The following is a 19170-nucleotide window of genomic DNA, read 5'->3' on the forward strand; positions in this document are numbered from 1 at the left end:
TCCAAGAGTGACACCTAGTGGTCAGATGTGTCAGTGCAGCCCCTAGTGGTATGTGTTGAATCACCATCACTGAATATAGTGCTAAGGAAAGTGTCCTTCATTTTTGAAAATAATCATTTTATTGGGGATCAACATAAGAATAGGAAAAGGACAATAAAAAAATAGGAAATACCTATAGAAATAAGTAAATCAAAAACAAAAGGTAACAGTGACAACTATAACAGACCATTTTTTAAGACCACAATTACGCTTTTAGTTTGTTGCACATTTGACAGTTGTATTAAGATCACAAAGATTCAATTCAACAGCCAAAAGTCGGTAGTAAAACTAATATTGCACTGATACTACTACTATAATGTGAGCTGGTACTACAGTAAACGGTTGCATTGGTTAAAGGGTCAGTTCACCCAAATTACATTTTTTCACTTTTTCTTTTAGTAGTAGTGATGCAGGTAGTTTTGGTTTTATGCTCCTAGTTACTGCAATGTCGATCTGCTGCCACCCCTATACAATGGAGGTGAATGGGATTTTGTTTGTGGAGCTTTTAACATGTACACGATTCAACAGCAATGTCTTTAATCAGAAACTGTTCCTTTGGATAATCTTAAGACTTTTTTTTTCTAAGGGACTATTTCTTCCTAATAACAAAAACTGTTGAAGTGTTTTCTCTGCAAATTAAAACAAAATCATCTGCAGATAATTTTGATTGAATAAGACAATGTTTTTTTTGCTTCATTTTTTTTCATAATATGTGCACTGACCCTTTTATTTTTTGATGACGTACTGAAACTACTAAAGCCCTCTTTGTGATATCAGCAGGGGTCCAAATGCTGCTTAAACCTGGGATCATAATGTGAAATTACAGTAAATAAGTAAATAAGCTCACTAAGACATGTTAGTATGAGCGCAGCTTCATTTTAAGTTCTGAAACAACAACCACTAGAGAGCACGGCACGGTCACCGACAATACTCCGACATGCTAACAGTAGCTTGGTGGCTACACTGCTGTACTGAAATAACTGCTTGCAGTTTAATGGCTCAGGTTTGGCAGCTAAAACCATACATTTCTTAGGGTAAAGGAACATTTGACCCAATATTGAAACTTCTGTCATTATCTATTCATGATTGTGTAAAGTACTGGAAGATTTATCAAACTGGCACACATCCAACTCTCATCTGTCCATAGCCGTTTGTAAGTCTTTCAGCTGTTGTCACAGTTTGCAGGGGCGATAATTTATCAACTGGAGGCTGGAGAGAAATCAGGTGAAGTTTAAATGTCCAAATAGCCAATAGCAAGTTACAGGGACAAGTGCAACTCTCCACATCAGGTCACAACTGAAGTGTATTGAGTTACAGTAAAAACAAAGGTTCATCATTAACCTATGACGACATTCTCACATTGTTTGGTTGATTTGCAAAATGTTGATTTGGAGTTGTGCAAGCGAATAGCTGTTGAATTATGGACTGACAAACTATCAAAAAGAGACTTTTGGAGTTAAACATAATTTTCTCAATGCATTATTCTTTTATGGATTTCGAGCCTTTCCCAAACATTCTTGAAACAAGTGAAACTACATTGTAAGTGGTCTGAGTAATTGAATGTCTTCCTAAAGTGGATTTTGTATTTACCAGTGGCCTTCAACTCCTTGTCAAACTGCCCCTCAAGCACTCCTCTCTTCTCAAGCTGTCAGCACCATTTTGTGAGGTTGCTTAATTTGTTCATTTGTTTTTGGAAGCAAGACACGGCCTTGAAAGAAGAGTCTAGTGACCCACTGATTTCCTGGCTTTTTGTCTAATGTCTGATGACGATACATATTTTAGAAAAATAAAATCTGCAGTTTTACCTATTGAAACGTCCTCTGATGGCAGTTTATGGTGCAGCTTGTTCACACAGTTATGCAACTGAAACAGGGTGGAGGTGGTGTATCCCCAATGAGACAGTAATAGTTATGTAGTTAGACATAGTTATGTAAGAGTAAAACTAAAGGTGAACGATGAGAACAAATGTAGCTGAACATAATAACCTAGTGGCATTTCGTGTCGTTGAAAGAGCAACTTGACAAATAAGAGAGAAATACACTGACAGTCTTAATGCACTTGATAAATAATATAATACATATAATTTTTATATTAACAAAGTATTCTAAGACTATGAGAGTTATCACCCAACTCTGCAGTTTGACTCAGCACTATTGAGCATTTTAGCATCTTTCAGCTCATTGTTTCAGTTTTCTGCTGCATAGCTTGACAGTTTTGGGCCACAGCAGGCGGCTGTTACCTGCTGTTACCTGCAAAGTAAAAAGCTGCTTCTGTTTGTGCCAGAAAGCAACATATTTTTGTGCCGTTAATGATTTCAAATTGAGTTGGAGTCAGTGCAGGACAGCTGAGGTTCCTGCCACTAAACTGGAAGTCTGATGCAGTTTGCATGAAGTGCAGAGGACAGTAAGTCTCATGAAAGTTGTAAGCAGTTGCTGCTGAGAAAGTTGTGCGTACTTCAACAGCAGGTAATAAACTGTTCATGTTAATCAACGGCAGGTGATGCTTATGTCAGTTTTTTTCTATTCAACTAAAAATAAATTATGCTAAATAATGAAAGCAGCAGTAATGCTTCGTTGCTTCGTTATGAATAATTTTGCAGCTCAACAGGAACACAGTGCTCACTAGTTATGTTAAAAAGACATGATATCAAAGGAAAAAAAAAGGTGATATTCTGTGCTGTCCCTGCTTGGGTATGACTGTGTGAACTGGTTATACTAAACCCTGCCAGCAAAGCATCTCTGTAAATAAAATTCCTTTCCTCATACATTTCCCCTTCCTGTCCTTGAGTGAATGGCAGCTTTGTTTCAGCTGTCAGGATTGATTAAACCTTGCTCCCATAAACAAACATGGCAGTGCAGAAATGGAAGAGAGCTTCTCCTCCAGCGGCCCCACAGAGGATGTACCATTCCAACATTTTTCCCAAATCTCAAATCCTCGGTACGTTCAACAGGCAACAAAACAAGTTATTTTGACTTGGTTTTCTGTTTGGCGGCAGCTGCAGCCGCAGGTGCAGGTTTTGGGGCAGGGGCAGCAGAGGGTCTCACTAAATTATACACACTGAGGAACCTGCAACAAGAGAGGTTCATCACATTACATGGCACAATGTGAAAAGACAAAGAAAGAGAAAAAATATGTTTTCTATTTTGCTAGCGAGATATTAGGAGCACATAAAAGACCATGATAAAGACCAGGTTACTCACATGTTTTTGATTCTCTTTACAAAAGCTTTGATCACTCTAACCATCCTCCTTATCCGCACCTGTCACCAAAATGAGAGATGGATTTACTAAAAGACATTTATATTCTCTCCAAGAAAATTAAATGTGTCTCATGAGCTGCTTCAGTAGAGTTTCCATATGATATTCTCATGTATTTAATCACTTTGAGATTTTTTTTTTTTATTCTCATACATACTGCTCTCTTTTCTGCTTGAGGAAATGTATGTAGTTTAATGATGTTATCAAAAAGTGTTTTGAAATTTGGTCCAGCAGCACAAAGTCTCACCTGCTGCTTCTTGTACAACAATGGAAAGGAGAAAATAGCGATGACAGCTGTAAAACAAGGACAAAGGAGAAAAGACTGGTTTGCATGGTTTACCTCCCTAAAACATAAAAAAATAGTATTTAAATGACAAGTGCAAAACTTGAAATGAAGGACACTTCACAGCACATTATTACAGCTCTAGAAGTCTTTGAATGTAGGCTGCAGGACGTGTGTGAAAAGGCTCTTCAGGATGAGGTACGAGTGGATGGATGGGAGCACAAAGCATTTGACTTTGGCCACACAAGAATGTCGGGAGGGTGATCTAACAGGAACCTGAGTAAATGTGAGAAGAATAATTTCCACTCACCAGTAATGACAAGAGTCAGTCCGTTGGTTAGGAGACCGACATAGGTCAACAGATACAGGAGCAAAACAAACTGGGGGAGAGAGAGAACAATGATGGTTAATGGTTATTCCCTATATTTTTTACAATTAATTAATCAGCAATGTCTTGGTTTTCTACCATGCACTTCATTTGTAGACTCAGTTTTCAGGATTTGTTACTGTTCATACATTAACTTGTCTTATTTCAATCATTATTTTATCATCAAGCTCAGACCTTAATAGACTCGATCATGCTGTCGATGAAAAGGAGGCGTTTGATCTCTGTAACTGCAAATGCAATCAGCAACACCACCTCCTCCACCAGCATCACAGTGTCCTTATCTGTCAGAGAGCTGTCATAATCTAGATGCGACCTGGGAACAGACACGTAAACGCACAATTAGAAAAACAACAAGCTGTATATATTGAAATTCTGAAGTGAAACAAGTCAACTGAGGCTCTATATTTGGCACAGCAGTGCAAGATGATTGAAAGCTTTACAGCAGTTTTCTGCCCCTGGCGTGGGCTTGAAGTTGGGGAAAACAAACCAATGATGCCTCAGTCAGCAGACTCACTGGAAGGGGTGCAGCCCAGGGTTCCAGCGCAGCAGCTCCAGCAGCTTATAGTAAAGACGGAGAGGGAAGGTGACACACATGACACCCAGACAGATGTGGGAGAGCACGGTGATGGCACTGAGCTGGAACATGCTGGCCAGACCGATCACAAGTCCGGTGAACACCACACCGGTCCTCCTCATGTTCCGCCAGTACACCAGATCCACAACTGCAAAACAAGGTGGACACTTGCTAGAGACAAGAAATTAGATGAGTTACACTGAATGAGAGATGGACAGAGGCAAGTTAAGAAATGTTAACTTTGTAGATCATATCCTCCATACTCAGTAAGGCCTTGATCAGTTAGATGATGGAAAATCATTTGCATAGATATGTTAATCCAACAGATGCTTTTGTTTTTGATTATGGTGACAAGGTTTTAGATGCCTCTGAAGCAGCTGTTTTACCCTGTGATAACATTTGAGTTATACATACATGACAGATGAGTGAAGAGAATTGAACTAAATTGCATTGACGATGAAAAAGCGACAGTAAAGATGCCTCAGACAGAGGGAAGTATAGTCAGGCGCAATCAGTAAGAAAAATCTGTGCCCATAAAACACATTATTTCATATCACTTTTCCAAAATTCTGCAGAAGATTAGTCAGTGGATGCGGTTTCAGTCTAACAACACAAATCATCGTCTTTTATTACAAACAAATCTGCTGTTGCTGACAGAAATGTGACACACATCCCTCTCTCGGTGCCAGAGAAGTTATATGAGTGGCAAAATGAAAAGTTATTTAAAAACAAGTAGCAAGTAAAATAAGTAAGTGAGAGGCTGGAGAAAGGATGACAAAGAAAAATAACAGGAGTTCAGTTCAGTACATTATGGAGAGAAAATATCTAAGTATATATTTTAGTAATCTAAGTAATTATTCATCCATACAGTCATTTCTTCTTACTACAAAAAGAAGATAGTTTAGGAAAACATGTTTCAGAATGAATTAATTGCTTTTAATAATGAATGAATAATAGATAAATTAATAATTATGCAATGAGCCAGAGTATGATATTAGATGTTCAAGCACGACCTTCCTAACTCCAGTGTTAATGTCAAGATAATTATCTGATTAAAACAAATCCTTACGCATAAACACACACACAGACACACACACACACACACACAACAACAACAACAACTTGTCCTCAAAAGACAATTTACAAGCAACAATCATACATTTACACACACACACACACACACACACACACACACACACACACACACACACACAGACATACACAATTAAACCAGCAGCCCCAATTTCATAATCAAGTTTCCGGAGAAATACATATGTTTACACTTTTCTGGTTTTCTTATTTAACAACAAATTTGGGCAAGAAGGTGTTGAGTCAGAAACAGAGACACTCTACTGCTGCTATTATACCTATGAAGTCATTTTCCAAGCTGGGCATAACCATAACCTGACTCTAATTCTAACTTTAATAACAAAGGAAAAATAAAGTCTGAGAAAACAGCCCTGATAAGAAAACACTTATGTCTTATGGGACAATTTGGTAGGAAACAACAGCATTCAATCAGCAACAAGCTCTCATTTTGCTGAGTCCCTTTCTGTCCATCTGTCCACCAAATGAAAGACAAACTGGACTCGGTATTTGACTTGCCATCCTGTCTGTATTCACACCTTCCCAGGAGAGGGAAAAAATAAACTCTCTCTTTCACCTGATGGCTGAACTCTGACCAATTCCCTGTCTGCTCCCATCCACTTTACTTAAAGCTGTCACAGTTTATTTTCCTTACGTTTGGTGGCCATTTCAGCAGCGGTCCTCTTCCTTGCGCTTCCTCCGTTGGCTTGTACTCCAGGCTTTTTTTGGCCACCCGAGCTCCGTCAGCAATATAAGGCCTGGCTGGCCTAATTTTATCCTGTATTGGATACCCCCTGTTTGAATTCACACACACACACACACACACACACACAAGCACACAGACACACACACACACACACACACACACACAAGCACACAGACACACACACACACACACACAAATACACTCATATTGGGAACCTGAGACATCAGCATGTACATGTCCCTCAGCTTTCAGAGACGCTTGTGGCTCCTCAGCCAGTTGGTGGCCGACCTGCAGGCAGAGGGTTTCACATGCAGCCAGGTTATAGCGAGGAACCACTTTTAATGTAACATTTATCAACAATCAGGATTAATAAGAGCACAATCAGTGTTCTGCTATCTCCACCAGCTGTACTGCAGTATTCATCAAAAACTAATGAATTTATATTAAAGCTGGAATCATAACTCAACACACTTTAACAGAGAAACTTATCCCATTTTGATTGCATGCATGACAGAAAAGCAAACATTTTTCTGCAGGGTTCTGCAGTATTGTTATATGTTACTACTTCTACAACTGCTATTAATATATAATGGATGACAAGTGGGTTGTTGTATAGTGCTTATTCCAACGTGCAACATTTAGTTTAATTCTTTATGTTGCAGACATCATATGACATTATTGTACATTATTCCAATACAGGTACAATAGAGACTGTATGGTACTTACTATTACAATAAGCCCCTTCAGGCAATGTTGTGATTTGTAGTATTGAGCTATATAACTAAAATTGGACTTGACTTGAATATATTTTCTGAGTAATATGTGTGTATGCTTATAACAAGTCCAACACATCCTCTGAAATCCTCCAAATCATTTATTTTGCTACAGTATTAAATGGCTGATTAAGATTTAAACAGTTAAAACTGCTACAAAACTGCTGTAAGTCATGTTGTGGTGACATGCATCATCATGCAAAACCAAAATCATGTTTCTGCTTGTTCAGTTGAAACACACAGCAGTCTTTTCCCCTTTATCTCTACTGATTCAGATCCAAATTTTCCAAATTTCTTGTCTTATAAAGATAGAAAATGTACAAATGCGTGGCTTACAATTTTTTTTTTCAACATTTAAACAGAATACATTTTGCAGCCTTGATTAATAACTGCATTCAGCCTATAGCAAACTTTGCTACATTAAGAGCCAGTAAATGTTTCATGCTTCCTCTAATTTAATTCAGAATCATATTTCAGGTTTATGGTCTGTCACCATGTGAAATGTCAGTTTTAAGGGATCTGTGTACATAATGAAAATAAGTCTTTTTTTCCCTTGTGTCTCTCCTTCCCGCCATCAGCCACACACTTTGTCCTAAATGGCCGACAGTCCTGTAATCCACAGCAGTGGAAGCCCATAATCCCAATTGATCAAAGGTTGAGATTATCAAAGATGTGGGAGGGGCAGAGTTTCAGATAGGAGGACGGCGAGAGAGGGTGAGCTCAAACATGACAGTAGGGATTCAAGCCAGGCAGGGATTGGTGCACATAAATAGCCAGCCAATCAGAACAGAGGCAGGGAAAATAACAAGGCAAGGGGAGAGCTAGTGAAAGAGGGAAGAGCTATGAAAACGCAAGGGAGAAGGGGAAATCACAGCAGCACAGAGAAGAGAGCAAACAAGAAGGAGAGGAGGCATGAGTGGAGGAGAGAGTGCTGATCAGTGAGATCTCCAGAGAGGGAAAGGAGAGAGGAAAGGGAGGAGATGAACAGGGAGAGGCGGGTGAGCAGCCAGTACAGGGAACATCCATCAGCTCAGGCAGCCATGCTCTGAGCCTTGGAGCAGCAGGGCTACGCAGACACTGCACAGGCCCAGTATCCGGCCTAGCTCAGCCCTCAGCCACTAACACAGGGAGAAAAGAAGATTCCCCACACATCAGCTGTGCATAAGAGCCATGAGGACAGCCAGGAAGGGCAGCGTGGAGATGCCTGCCTTTGTGCGGCAGCTGGTGAAAGAGACAGAGAAGAGGGTCAGCTCTTTCTTCAAGGGGAGCCGTGGAGGAACAGCAGAGGGAGAGCAACCAGGGGAGGGGGAGAAGGAGGAGGTCATCCCCAGCCCCTACCTGGATCGGCCGGTCCTGGACAAGCTGACGGAGGAGGGCTGCGCCCGCTGGGGCCTCACCTACGCCCTGGGAAGCATGCAGGGCTGGAGGGCCAACATGGAGGACTTTCACAACTGTGTGCCACAGCTGGGTGGAGAGCTGGCCGATTGGAGCTTCTTCGCTGTGTTTGATGGTCACGCAGGCAGCACAGTGGCACAGCACTGCTCCCAGCACCTTCTGGGTCACATCCTAGCCACAGGTGAAAGATATGGACTTAAAATGCAGCAATCAAATGAATATAAAAGATTGAATCAAATATGATTAAATAAAGTGTTGCAATATTTTATAATACAAATTATTGATTTAATACAATGATACTCAGCTGTTTATTTTGTTCTAATGAGAAAACTTTCTTCTAACTGTGATTTTTCGCTGTTGTCAAACATCAATGTCATGACTGATAATTTCTCATTGTATTCTGCAAATATCTATTTTATTCTATGAGGTTATGTGTTTTAATGGGATGCTTGTGTCAGAAAACGCTTTTTCTAACATCGCACCTCTGTGTGCAAACAGGTGGAATAGGGCCAGAGGACGACCCTCAAAGGGTGAAATGTGCCATCACTGAAGGCTTCCTGCAAACAGACAAGCACTTGCACTCTGTGGCACGTCGAGAAGGCTGGGAGAGAGGCGGCACCACTGTGGTGGCCACTCTCATCTCACCGTATTACATCTACTTCGCCAACTGTGGTGACTCAAGGGCCATGCTGTGCCGGTCTGGCCAGGTTTGCTTTTCCACTGAAGACCACAAACCTTACAACCCTCTTGAGAAAGAGCGAATTGAGAGCGCAGGCGGCTCTGTGTCCCTCCAACGGATCAACGGCTCCCTGGCAGTCTCCCGTGCTATGGGGGACTTCAGCTACAAGGGGGCAGAGAACCGGACGCCCAGCCAACAGATGGTATCACCAGAGCCAGAGGTGTGTGTGGTGGAGCGCTCACCAGCAGATGAGTTCCTGGTGCTCGCCTGCGACGGGGTGTGGGACACCATCAGCAACGAGGAGCTGTGTGCCTTCATCCACAACCGGCTGTGTGTCTGCACTGACCTGAGGGACGTCTGCACTCAAGTCATTGACCTCTGTCTCTATAAGGTCAGAACCTGCTGCCTCAAACCAGTGCCCATGTTATCTTAGTCCCTTTTAAATACAAAGTGATCCAGCGCCTTTGCATTTCTGCAGCAGTTTAAAAAGCAAATCCTTTTAAGTGATTATGAACACAAAACAAAATTTCACTTTAAAACTGACTTACATAATTTTTAAAGGGCTGTGGATTTTATGTAATAACATAATCTCTTGAACTGTGACTGTGTTGAGTCGGCTTGCCTTGATCTGAAGACTATCATCTCATTTGAAACGCAACTCAGGGACAGTTTCTATTTGATTCATACTACACACACCTTATCAATCACAATCAATTTTTTATGTTCATTACACTCAGGCTTTCAAAACAAATCACTGTAGTCTCACCTACTTTTATCTTTGATTAGATAGGTAGTAAAAATTGTATATGGTGGGCAGGTACAGATAAAGATAAAAAGTTTAAAACCATTACATGCAGGTGGTTGCAAACACACTTAAGATCCACCAAAGTTCAGTCATTGCCTTTGGATGTATGATAGACAGCTATGAGTAGAAGTAGCCAATATGTGCTATAGATTTAAGTAATATGAGACTGAACATGGTATTTCATAGTGTCACTTATCCCGTTTGGTCACCCCAAAAAGTTTCTATCTTTTTTTCTTTTTTTTTTTTTGGCTACTAGGGGGCAGCAAAACATGCTGTGACCATAATGCTGAAATATTATGACCTTAAAGTTGATATGGTGAACTTCTTAGCAAACAGTTGCTTATGACCACTCGGCAAATTTAAGTCCAATATCTGCTCTCCTTTTTGTTAAATTTTGCTCTCTGCCAACACATGAGAAATATCGGTCCCGTTTGACTTTCTTCACTTGGTGTATGACAGGTAGTGTACATTGGGTTTTAGTTCTTTTCACTAAGAGCAGCTGCCTACTGTGGAACATTATTGGAGCGGTGAGAGTGAACCAAATGTAAAAAGTAAAGTTATGGGCCATAAATGAAGTTTTAAACTCCACAGAGCTGAGGGCAGCGATGAAGTCTGGTGATAATTCTCTGTGGGTTCATCACTATAAGCAACTACTTTCACATACCATTAATCATGTGATTCATTGTTAATATAAAAATATTGTTCATAGGCGCTTTAAACACATCCATGTCCATACAGAGGCGAAGATCTGTAAGTGAACCAGAGAATAGCATCTTTGGGTGTAATAGCATAAATTTACACTGAAAAATCAGCAGTGACTTATGCTAAAGCTTCGGTTCAGTGAGTCTCTCACTGTTGCTGCTGTTGGTACAATAGTCTGACAGACCACCTTAAAATAGGCCGCAGAGGTGTCAGAATAGGTTACATGGGATTATTCTAGGTTCCTATGCAGACTCATTTCAGCCCCTTACTGAGGGTGTCAGATGGGTGATTCAGGAACACAGAATACTATAAGAAATCATTTCAGACCAGAGAGTAATTATTCCACTACAGCAAGCACTCATATTATAGCTGCTAGAGTTATGGGTGTTTAGTGAAGGCTTTTTTTTTCACTAAAGAGTAATTCATCTGTAGAATAAAGGAAGAAGTTTTTAGCTGTTAGGTTGTATCCATAATTTAAATATTTTCTACCTTAGTTGAAGATTCAAATTCATACCCTATTTAAAACCAGGTTCCACAGCACCTCAAGGCAATTCATAAAATTAATTGGGCTTATTGTAAATGTTACATTGAGTCAAATAATTATATCAGGATAAACATGGGCCACATGTGCTCTCTGTTTGGCCATCATGTCACTGTTATGTGACAGGGCTTCAGCTTGGATTTGCACGACCTCAAAATGTCACAGCTTTTTCCACACTCCATTTACGTTTTTCCTGCTCGACCGCATCTGTGTGACACTGGTGTCCGGACCTTGAGGTGAAAATAATCTATTTCTAAAACAGCTCACACAGGATGAAATAATGCTTCATATGTTGACATTTGTAAGGTCAGCCATCATTACTCACCTCTGCTGACACCGCTTCGCTCTACAGGGCAGCTTGGACAACATCAGCATCATCCTGCTGTGCTTCCCTGGAGCCCCCCAGCTGTCAGCAGAGGCATTACACCAGGAGGCCAAGCTGGAGGACCTGCTGGAGTCCAAAGTAGCAGGTATGTGGGTATAATGATATTAAGCGTTAGGCATATTAGATGGAGGATGGATTAATATTTGAAGTCTGATTTTTTTTTCTGTTCTCTTGAGATTTATGGTTTGCTCTTGAAACACATCAAGGTGAAACTCTTCACCACCTTTCTTTTACTATAAGCTTATCCTTATAGGGTGGCAGGGGGGCTGGAGCCAAACCCAGCTGACATTGGGTGAGGGCGGGTTACTTCCTGGACAGGTCGCCAGTCTATCACAGGGCTGACATATATAGAGAAAAACAACCAGTCACACTGGCATTCACACCCGGGCACTTTACAGTCACCAAACTACCTAATGTGCATGTCTTTGGACTGTGGGAGGAAGCTGTAGTACCCGGACATGACCCACACAGGCACAGGGAGAACATGCAAACTCCACACAGAAAGGCCCCAGGTTAGGGGTTCAATCCCCTGAACCTTCTTGTTTTGAGGCGACAGTGCTAACCAATGTGCTACTGTGTCACCGCTCTCTTTTATTAGTTCTCCATTTTTCTTGCCATCAATAAATCCCATGAGACGACCAAAAGCAACAATGAATTGATCCTCCTGAGAATAACAATTGTCTGTGGAGCCAAAGCCTAATGTAATTTATTCCTCTGTGACATAGAGCTCCACTGTACAAAAAAACTATTAAAATCTCTTTAATGAGTCACACCATTGTGGCGGGTGTTCCTTCATTACCATGAACACCCATTGTAGTTTGTTTTGAGTCATTTCAACATACTTCACTGAAGGTTAATGATAAAGAACATAGAGCTGCAAACACACGTGCAGTTTGGTGTCGTAAACACTGAACTCACTAGTGCACCAAATGTGTATTAATCCACAGCTAAAACTATGCACAATATACCCCGTTTGAGAGTTAATTCTGTAATGTGAAACTGTTACAGAAATGATTTAGTATTTTTGAAAATAAAAAAAATAAAAATTGAATGTGTTACCTTTTTTTTTGTTTGTTTTTTTGTTTTTTACAAATATATATGTACTAGGAATTATTGAGAGATTGACTAACATATTGTTGGTAATATGTTGACAATAGAAAAATACAGAATAAAGTCAACCTTACTGTATGTTATCTGCATGTAACCCCCTTTAATTTGTTTGTGTGCCTGTTTTCATGTTTCTTTGTTTTGATATCTGACAGAAATCTATGATGAGCTGTGTGCCAGAGGAGAGGAGCCTGACCTGCTGTCTGTCCTAACGGTCCTCGCATCCACTGTCATCCCTGGATTACCACCAGGTGGAGGCATACAGAGCAAGTAAGAGAGTCAGAATGTGTGTTTATGTGTATGCGTGTGAACATCTATACTCTGTACTGGGAAATTATACCACGTTACTTCTCTGTGTGTTACAGAAGGAACTGCATTATTTCTGCGTACTATCAACAAAGAGAGACACACAAGCCCACAGTACCAAATGTGAGTACAATTATACATCTGTCCAATTCTAACCATTAGAGGACATGTTATTTCCTTCACTATGTAAATGTAAATGTAAATGTAAAAATGATGTATATTCATCATTGTATCCTAACTTGACTGTCTGCCAGGGCCTGGGAGGCTCCTGAGAAGCCCTACTGGAGTTTGTCTCCAAGGATCCATGGAGCGACTGTAACTACTGTCGATATTAAAACTGTTTTCTTCATGTGTGCAATTTGATAAAAAGGGAGATGATGAACAGACAGGGGTGTTTGTTTACATCATGCTAACAAGTAGCATCTTGTCACAACAAACACAATGCAAAAATAGATCTAATAAAGCCTGATACATTTATATTTATATAAGAAGGACATTTTGTAAAACTTACTCAGAGACACCGACCCAGCAACAAACCTCTGCCTCATATTCAGTGAACAGAAAGTACAGATGATCATTTCAAATGATGGCCTATAAAACTGAATAATAACCAACTGTGAAATTGTCCGTTTTCATTTTTGGATAGTATAAGTATATGTAGGGTTGTATTTTAAAGATGATGTTTTAAGAATAGATATAATAGAATAATAATTTAAGGAATTTTCCATTTGCCTTTCATCTTCAGGAAAAACAAATTGTGAAACACTGTATTTGTTACAACAGGAAATGCTAATAGCTGGTGGCTGATGGGAGTGCACAAATATATATTTTTCTCTCATGGTTGGAAGTGACAGGCAAATAAACATTGATTAAGTATTTTATTCTGCTAAGTAAGTCTCAATACGTACACACACACACACTCATCAAGAAAAAATAAATTTCACAGATTATCTAAAAAATTTTTGAAGAGGTGTTTACTTTTACAACTTTTTGTTTTTGTTGTTGTTGTTGTTGTTTTTGTTGTTGTTGTTGTTGTTGTTTTTGTTGTTTTAAACATATAGAGTAAAATCCACTCTGCTGGAGTGTTGTTTGGAAAATTAGTTCTTTGTTGAAATAAAAGTTAGATTATTAACAGAAGAGCATGTTGCAGTTTGATGACCAGAAATGGAATAAAAGTATCCAAATAAACTAAGATCTATATTTACTGACCAATCAAAATGTATTTTACATAAATAAATTCTACATGTACACATTTTGTGTGATTCTTTCCATATATTAAACCATATTACTAAACACATTCTTCAATACAGAGTATATGAAATGTATTTTTTCCATAAATTGGATGACATGTTCTGTGCTTTTTAAGAGTTGATAAAGCAAACAGCATAAGAGATGGGTCATTTTATCTGCATCATACTGCATTATTAAATTATTTCAGTGAGTAATTCCGTGTATAGACATTACATGTTAAGGTCATGATTGTTTTAAATCTAAATAAAGAATATTTGACTGACAACTTGCTTTGTTTTTACCCACGATAACCCACTAAAGAACTATATTCCTCATTGCTTTGAAATCAGAAACAGTCAAGACAATTCATTAAGCGTGATCACTACAGCGAAAATGGATGATTTTGGTTCCTGTGAGATCTCTAAGGAGGAAGCTTTTCTCCACACACTCATCCAAAGCACTGATGAAAATCTGCCTTATAGATGATACAGGATGACACAGGATGGATTAAATGGGTTTTCTTGCATAGTAAAGGATCTCCTCCAGCTGGCCAATGAGAGACCGAATCTTGCTCACCGTTCGGTTCCTGTGATCCTATGGCTATCTGTACAGCACTTATTGACATAAGGACGTCCTCTACAGGCCACATTTGATTAGATGTGCTCCATTGAAAACTCTGGATCTCAGTGCTCTTTCATGATTACTGTGAATTTCAATTACATGGGCTGATGAAAAAAAGGTGGGCTACTTCTGTGCAATCAACAAATTAAAATGTCTCTTTCTCCGAGCTCCTGTAGTGGGTTTGAGAAGCTCTGTTGAAAAACTAATCACAATTCAAATGTTTTATATATGCAGATGTCTGTTACCTTAGAGGAGACTGTAGATAGTGTGGCTATGTCTGTATGTTCACTAATACTGACTGCTACCTCACATACAACCATATTTGTAGAGAAGGACGGGTGACATGTGCAGCACTCTTAAATCAGCAGTCCCCTTTGAGTGGTCCTTCACTGCTTCTTTCATCTGATTGCGTTTGTATGAGCCAATCACTTCAGGAAATCAGACCCCTCTTCACAGTGATGCTGAATTCTATAAACTGTATTCATCTTTCTCCTCACAGAACAAAATGTGAACAATTATTTGGTGTCCAGCATCCATGCTGGAGGTCTGCTATTATCTGCATAGACTTCCACTGACATTACTCAGAGAGACTCTAAACAGAGGCTAATTAGAGGAAAATTATTCCATCTATCTCTTTGTTGTGTCGTGCTGAGAGGGCAAATTATTGACTTTCTTGAGATCACTCAGTTATGAAACAGGTTGGATTAGGGCTCTAATATAAAGACCCTAAAACAATGTACACACAAATAAAATCTTAGTGTGTTATACAATGTGGTGCTATCTATCCACACTGGTTTCTTGTAGGCGATTATTCATAATGGCCAAGGCCCCTACTCCAGCAGAGAATCCATTTTGATGGCCGTAGCTCTGCCGTGGGCCCTGATGAGCTGTTTCGCTCAGCTGCTTCTGCAGCAGTGCCAGAGACACCTTATTGGACACCATGAATTCATTGACAGAGATCATCTCTCCTGACAGACGACGGCCCACGTATACCCCATCAGCCACTGCACCTGCCTCCGTCTCACTGTCACACACTGTCTCCACTGAGCCGTCTGTGTAGCCGTGTCTTCCTGCAGGGCAGTGGGATGAGATCGGCTGCACGGTGTTGCGTTTTAAGCATTTTTGCCTGATGTGTGCAGGCAGGCGCCTCTGGTTGTGATTTTTGTTTTGGAGGCAGGGGCAGCAGAGCCCCCAGCAGCCAGGTGCACAGCAAGAGCAGAGCTGATGCTGCCCCGAGCAGACCAGCTTACCCAGAATCCAGTTGAGAGTTTGCTTTATGACAATAGAAATGACATTGAAAAGTGAGTAGATACAACATACTCCCATTAAAATGAAAAGGCAGTTCCCGAGCCGGTAGGCTTCCTGGGACTCATACTGCTGTCTCTGACTGCTCACCAAGTCCCCGAAGCCAATGGTGCTGAAGGCCACAAAGCAGAAGTAGAGGGAGTCCACGTAGCTCCAGTTCTCCATGGTGCAGTACAGGGTGGAGGCACTGCAGGCGATCACGATAGATGCTATTCCCAGGATCAGCATAACATAATAGACTGATGGTTTCCAGCCTTCCAGGCTGTCCTCCTCGCCCGATGTCTCCTCCCTGCTCGACATCACCCCAACCCCACCACACCTCAGCCGACGTTCATGACACCAGCGCATGATGTAAGCTAGCATCGTGATGATCCTCTCCAGGAAGAGGTTAAAGAAGAGGATGGTGGCAGCACAGCCAATGAGACCGTAGAAGATCAAGAATATTTTTCCAGCGATGGTCGCTGGTGTGGTCATGCCAAATCCTTGAGAAGACATACAAAATAAAAGGTTCAAAGGTCATGGTTCTTAAACAGTACTGTTTTGGACTTAGTATCTCATAAGCAATATGGAAGAACTTCTGAAGAAGAATCTGAGAAGAAGTTGTATAAAACTTTGTAAAGGTGAACACTTACCAATAGTAGAGACCACAGTGCCCACAAAGTAGAAAGCTCCAGAAAAGTCCCATCGGGGCCTCAGCGCATCCACTCTGATCCCAGCTCCATTCGCCTCCTCGTACTGTCTCAGCAGAGTATGTAGGGCACCCAGGTTGACCCTATACCGCTGGGTAAAGTTGTCCAGCTGTTGTTTCCAGAGGCGTCGGGCACGCAGCTCAAAGGGGTGCTCCAGGGCTGAGAAGATGGCAGCCCCACATAATAAGTAGAGTAAGATGAGCCCAGCCAGAAGGCAGAAACGGGCGTTGTCTTCATTCATGGGCACCCTGGGGCAGCAGCAGCCACCGGCAGCCCTCCTCTGAGCCATGAGCACAGCAGCAGCACAGATACACCACTGCAACAACATGCACTGCTTCTGCCAGCGCTGCCAAGTCACAGACTCACACTATGTTTTGCATGCATCACTTGAATGCACTGACTATATGAAACACTGTTGGTTCAAATTCACAGGGATACATCTGGCTCTAAAATTACATTAGGACGCAAAACATCTCTTGAAGAGGGTTACAGAGGGCTGCTTTGATTATTTAGAAGATTAAGCATCTGAAGATAATAGCCTGTAACAAAACAAAAAACACATATATTAGCAGTATGTTCACTAATATGGTAATATCTTATTATTATTTAATTTTGCATAACTGTATATGCTTTATATTTCCCCTTATTAATAAAAAATTAATTCAACCACAAAAATCTGACTGAAAATGTGACGAGTTTTGGTTAAATCAATAAATCATAAAGACATTTGTGACAAGGAAACACTAAATTCATGAGTCAGTAGAGGTGTAAGATATGTAATCCACGCATAGACCAAATTATCAGTTTAATTTAAATAAAAAAAACAAACACTTAGTACCTGGTCTCCTTGACAGCGGTGTCCGTTTCCTGAGCGTTGCTGATCTGCTGTGCTCGATCCATGGATCTGCTGAACAATGACCAGCGAAAGGAAGCCTCTGGAGTTTTTTATGCAAACAGAGAGGCTGTCTGATGTTTCATCTGTCAAACACTGACATCATCATTCCCTTGCCCACACCCTCTGTCTTTGAGCACACCCTGATTGGTGCAGTCATCTCTTCATTTTAAAAGCACTTTCCTTTTCTCTCAAGCCTTCATCACGCCTCAAATCAACTTCTCCTGCAAGAGCAACAAGTGACACAAGGTTTACTTTAAATAATTGGTCCCTTAATCACTGAGTTACATCAACCAAGGAATTTCAAGTCCTGATTGAAGAAGATGATCAACTGGAATGAATGTTTAGCAGTGATACAAACATTAGACCGTTAGACAAGCGTCATGTAAGTACATGTAGGGTTGTATTATATGTACATAAGCTCATCAGATAAACATGAGTTAGGGCATGAGCAAGTCACTGAACCTAAAACTGCCCCAGTGGGGTTTGCTCAGTAGCCACCATATCAGACTGTAGTTGTACTGTGCAGCTTCCAGTCCCTCTGAGAGGGCTTTTTGTTGTTGCTGCAGACTGTGTGGGAGGATTTGTTGAGCATGACTTTCAGTTTCTCTGTCTGTCCATCCCTTTAATCTTGTGTGATGCTGCAGGCAAGGGCAGGGGTTCCCTCTGCCAGCCGTCTCATGGCTGAGTGACAGGAGAGGACAGGTGTGGAAGACAGAGAGCACATCTACCTTCATGTCGCCAGTCAAGTTTGATTCATATCCTCATCTGTTCAGATTTAGAGCACAACTTATCAATCATTTTTACATGATATCTTAATGAATGCATCAATGCATTACTTTCCCACCAGAATTACTTTACAATTCATTTAACCAATACCAAGACAATAAAATATATGTTTTTAAATAATGAGCTCATTGTGTGCTTTTAAATTTAAAAGCAGGGTTCCTGTCTAGGTGTCAGCTGCAGGGAGGATAAACCAATGTTAAAATCTCAATGTGTAACTGAAAATAAACTGATCAGAAACTTTAAGAGCTGATAATGGCATAATCTCTAGTCACTGATCTTTCAATAAATGAAAGTAAAACTACTGTGATATAATATTACTCTTTATTGCTCCGATAAACACTGCATCAGATAATGTTTATCTGCTATTGCTGTCTTTGGGCCTAGTTTAATTTGTAGATAAAGTAGATAAAGTCTTCAGCATGCTAGCGGCTGTGTGGGTCTCTACTTATGTATAACTGAGCTATATGCTAAAGCCAGTATGCTAACATGCTGATGTTTACCAGATATGATGTTTAACATTTTCACTATCTCAACTTAGCATGTAACCATTTGCTGATTTTCAGTAAACACAAAGTAGTGCTGAGAGTTTTCAACCTGTTGATGGCCCTAGATGAAACC

General features: G+C 40.5%; 3 protein-coding genes across 5 annotated transcripts; 1 reads left to right on the plus strand and 2 right to left on the minus strand.

The window, feature by feature from the left end:
• Positions 1-96: 96 nt before the first annotated feature.
• Positions 97-6401, minus strand: rtn2b (reticulon 2b). Of its 2 annotated transcripts, none has more exons than XM_056398006.1 (7): positions 6283-6401; positions 4482-4689; positions 4142-4280; positions 3890-3959; positions 3544-3590; positions 3240-3298; positions 97-3105 (listed from the first exon to the last, which is right to left on the minus strand). In XM_056398006.1, the coding sequence occupies exons 1-7, from the start codon at positions 6293-6295 to the stop codon at positions 3003-3005; spliced, it is 639 nt and encodes a 212-aa protein (XP_056253981.1). In that variant the 5' UTR covers positions 6296-6401; the 3' UTR covers positions 97-3002. The 2 variants fall into 2 exon arrangements, with proteins under 2 accessions (XP_056253981.1, XP_056253983.1); XM_056398008.1 differs by having other exon boundaries at positions 4482-4712; positions 6283-6340.
• A 1514-nt stretch (positions 6402-7915) lies between these two features.
• Positions 7916-14276, plus strand: ppm1nb (protein phosphatase, Mg2+/Mn2+ dependent, 1Nb (putative)). Its single transcript, XM_056398255.1, has 6 exons — positions 7916-8682; positions 9000-9571; positions 11581-11698; positions 12876-12990; positions 13086-13149; positions 13281-14276. The coding sequence occupies exons 1-6, from the start codon at positions 8277-8279 to the stop codon at positions 13296-13298; spliced, it is 1293 nt and encodes a 430-aa protein (XP_056254230.1). The 5' UTR covers positions 7916-8276; the 3' UTR covers positions 13299-14276.
• On the minus strand, positions 14014-17395 carry kcnk12l (potassium channel, subfamily K, member 12 like). 2 transcript variants are annotated; one of them, XM_056398254.1, is made up of 3 exons: positions 16815-17395; positions 16120-16664; positions 14014-15972 (listed from the first exon to the last, which is right to left on the minus strand). In XM_056398254.1, the coding sequence occupies exons 1-3, from the start codon at positions 17197-17199 to the stop codon at positions 15655-15657; spliced, it is 1248 nt and encodes a 415-aa protein (XP_056254229.1). In that variant the 5' UTR covers positions 17200-17395; the 3' UTR covers positions 14014-15654. The 2 variants fall into 2 exon arrangements, with proteins under 2 accessions (XP_056254229.1, XP_056254228.1); XM_056398253.1 differs by having other exon boundaries at positions 14014-16664.
• Positions 17396-19170: the final 1775 nt, after the last annotated feature.

This window comes from Seriola aureovittata, chromosome 15, assembly GCF_021018895.1.
Source record: "Seriola aureovittata isolate HTS-2021-v1 ecotype China chromosome 15, ASM2101889v1, whole genome shotgun sequence".
Taxonomy (NCBI): Eukaryota; Metazoa; Chordata; class Actinopteri; order Carangiformes; family Carangidae; genus Seriola; species Seriola aureovittata.